Source organism: Gekko japonicus, unplaced genomic scaffold (genome assembly GCF_001447785.1).
Source record: "Gekko japonicus isolate JY-2015 unplaced genomic scaffold, Gekko_japonicus_V1.1 scaffold1221, whole genome shotgun sequence".
Classification (NCBI taxonomy): domain Eukaryota; kingdom Metazoa; phylum Chordata; class Lepidosauria; order Squamata; family Gekkonidae; genus Gekko; species Gekko japonicus.
In genome coordinates this window covers 46777-49845 of record NW_015176486.1, presented here as the reverse complement: position 1 = coordinate 49845, position 3069 = coordinate 46777, and the positions used below count along the sequence as shown (strand labels likewise).

General features: G+C 51.8%; 1 protein-coding gene across 2 annotated transcripts in view; it reads right to left on the bottom strand.

The window, feature by feature from the left end:
• The window catches only part of LOC107123889 (zinc finger CCCH-type antiviral protein 1-like), a 44658-nt gene that overhangs the window by 10209 nt on the left and 31380 nt on the right, over positions 1-3069 (bottom strand). For both annotated transcript variants that reach the window (XM_015427235.1, XM_015427236.1), the window contains exon 7: positions 10-172. In XM_015427235.1, coding sequence (XP_015282721.1) covers positions 10-172 — 163 coding nt within the window. The remainder of the gene's footprint in view (positions 1-9; positions 173-3069) is intronic.

Here is a 3069-nt window from a genome sequence, read left to right as displayed (position 1 = left end):
CACACTGACCTGTTTCCCATATTCAATCCACTGGCCCTGGTCATTCTTCCAGTACCAAAGCCACTTGGTTGTTAAGACAAATTTGGCAGGCTTGGTGACAGACGAAGGTGTGGACTGACGCCGAACTGGATTGATGTAAGACATCATGGTCTTGAAATTGATGTTTTGAAAACTATGAGGAGGAAAGAGAGAGATCGACAATGAAGGGACCCCACTGAGTCATACAGCACAGTACTGAGTAACTCAGGTTTGGTCAGGAATGGGCAAAACTTGCTCCTCACCCCACACACTGGGTTCAGTAGGTTCAGAATGGCTTCCCCTCTAAAGGACTCTTGCTGGGCCGGAAGAACCCAAACATCTTAAGTGAGATTCCAGAGGGAAGGAGATGTATGTTTGGAGGGCAGGGGGTGAATGGCCGGGGAAGAGGACGGCCCCCCTTCCCCACTGTTCCAAAGGATGATTTCCAATGCTACTCACTGGGTCAATGTTAGGGTTGTGGGCAGGAAAAATCATACATGGGACATGGATCTGGTTTTGACTCAGACAGACCAGTTTAAATCCCAGAGTGGGGACTTAGCACATGCCAGCAAACACAAGGGGATCTTCTGGTTCCATCAGGGATGGATGGGGGGAGGGAGCTGGGGTTCTAGCCCCTGGAAGGAGATTGGATTTGTACCCCACCCTTCACTACCTGAACGAGTCTCAGAGCAGTTTACAATCTCCTCTCCCTCCCCACAACAGGTGGGGCTGAGAGAGCTCTCTTGAGAACTGCCCTTGAGAGAACAACTCTGAGAGAACCTATGACTGACCCAAGGTCATGACAGCAGCTGCATGTGGAGGAGTGAGGAATCAAACCCGGTTCTCTGCTCTCTGAACCACTACACGTGGCCATAGCCCCCCCCCCCCCCCCCCCCGTTGAATTGCCAGGAAGGAGACGCAACCCTGCAGCACTCGCAGTCGCCAGGAGAGGGCAGCGTTTTCCTGATCGTCTTGTGGCCAACTGCGGGGCTCTTCGATGGTCACAGAAAAGATATGGGTCCATGTGGATGTGGCTGGAGCCTCATTTCCAGCTGCTTTGTCGCTTTTTATACAAGGAGTTGCCCAGTTGAAGGAACAGTTGTGGGAAACTGGCAACAAAAGGAGATGCTGTGCAAAACAGCAAAGGGTGTTGCACAGCTGGGAGTGCCTGAAGACACTTATCTGTACTCTGATTACGAGAGAGACAGAGAGAGAAAGACCTAAAAGCCCCCTTTAAGCACGGGTGGTAGAAGATGGGTCAAAAAGGCCACAGGACCTTCAGCACCCGCCCCGCCACTGCTTTTCCTTCTGCAGGGGCCAATTCTGAGTGGGGAAGAGGAGAGGTTTATTGCAGCCTCCCCAAAATTGCTTTGGGCTGAGAAGAAAACCTCAGGGGAAAATTACACACGACTCTGCGTGAAGTCTCAGACCGTCAGCTGAGAGACAGGATGCGCCCCCACCCCCCCCGCTTCCAAGGATCACGGCAGCCCGGCAAAGTGGCTTGCTGTAAAATAGGTTTATGAAGCAAAACAACATGGGAAGACAGTGTGCTAACTGGTAAGCATTCTTTCCCCCCAGGCTCCACTACCCAAATCTCCAGGCATTCCCCAGTCCTAGCCCAGAGCCGGCAACCCTGGCATGCCTCATGTTTAGCCCTGATGAAAGTTAACTTGGACTGGACAGCGTCCGGGAGAGATGAAGGACGACGACTCACTGCCAAGGATGCAGCACCAGAACAAAGCCTGGCTCCTCCGTTTGTCTAGGAGGGGGCTCGGCAAGGCACCGCACCCGGGCAGTCGTGCGCCCACACGCTCCACGAGTAGGAAAGCAAGAGCTGCCACTTGGAACAGTCAAGACAACAACGTCTCATCGACTGACAGGGCATCCCGGGGACGCTCCTTTGCTTCGTAAAGCGACTTTGTGAATGTCCGTATTGCAGAAACAGAGTCATGCCATCTATCACATCTTTGATGGTATGGATGAATGAACACAATACATATTTACAAAACGGGAAAGAGCAAGAGTCCAGCAGCACCTTAAAGACTAACAAAACTTGTGACACAGGCACTGCAGTCACTTCTTCAGATACAGATATTTACACAGGCAATGTTGTTAGACTTTGACTGGGCCCAGTCCCCAGAACGTGGGGATGTGTCATTTGGGGTGGTCGCAAGATTATTTTGGGGTGCAGCCTGGCTCCAGTGTCTGCCCGTGTGACTGTCCTGGGGGCACTGCACTTTGGAGCAGCTGGCACCAGAACCGCGCTTTAGACCAGCACACAGAACGTGTCCCCTTGAAGGGGAGGGTCCGCTGAAGACGGGGGTATATGAGGTGTGGGGGTCCAAACCTCATTTTGGGTGCAGGGGGCACTTCCTTATTCAAATCTCCTTTGGCATACAGGCCTTGGGGAAGGTTTGCGAATAGACGCTTGTGGCATCAGAACCGGTGTTTGGACCGATTGGGCTTCCGGTTTGGCTAAGATGGAGGACTGAAGCGTTTCGCGATCGTGCGAAGCGGGCGACGGCCACTTTCGACAGTTTGGGCAACATATAGCCCAACGCATCACTCCCCAGCGAGGGGGGGGGACAAGCAGGCAGCGGCGCCTAAGAGGGAGTGTGAGGTTGGCGTAATCCAGCTTCGGAAGAAGCTGAATTGGGCTTTGATCTCCTCCCACGAAGAAGGCAAGTGCCAAGCAACTCTATAGTGGCCGATCGAGCCGGATTACCGGCATAAATTCTTCGTCAGCCGACCTCTTTGTAGAAAGACAACAACTGTGAGTTAAAAGAAGCAATGCGAAACCCGTTTTGAACGTGCTAGATAACAAAAACGTGCCGCTTACCTGAACTGAGTTTTGAGCTAATTTGAATTAAGCGGTTGAGCGGAAAATGAATAGTAAATCCCAGAAATCCGATTCCGGAGAGAAAAAAGTTGATTGAAGTCTTTAAAAACTGTAATTGTTTAACATTCCTGTGGCGAAGATCGGGACGTGTGCGCAACGGCAAAATCGAAACTTACGAACAATATCGTGGGAAGAGCAGGCTTGTGTAACAA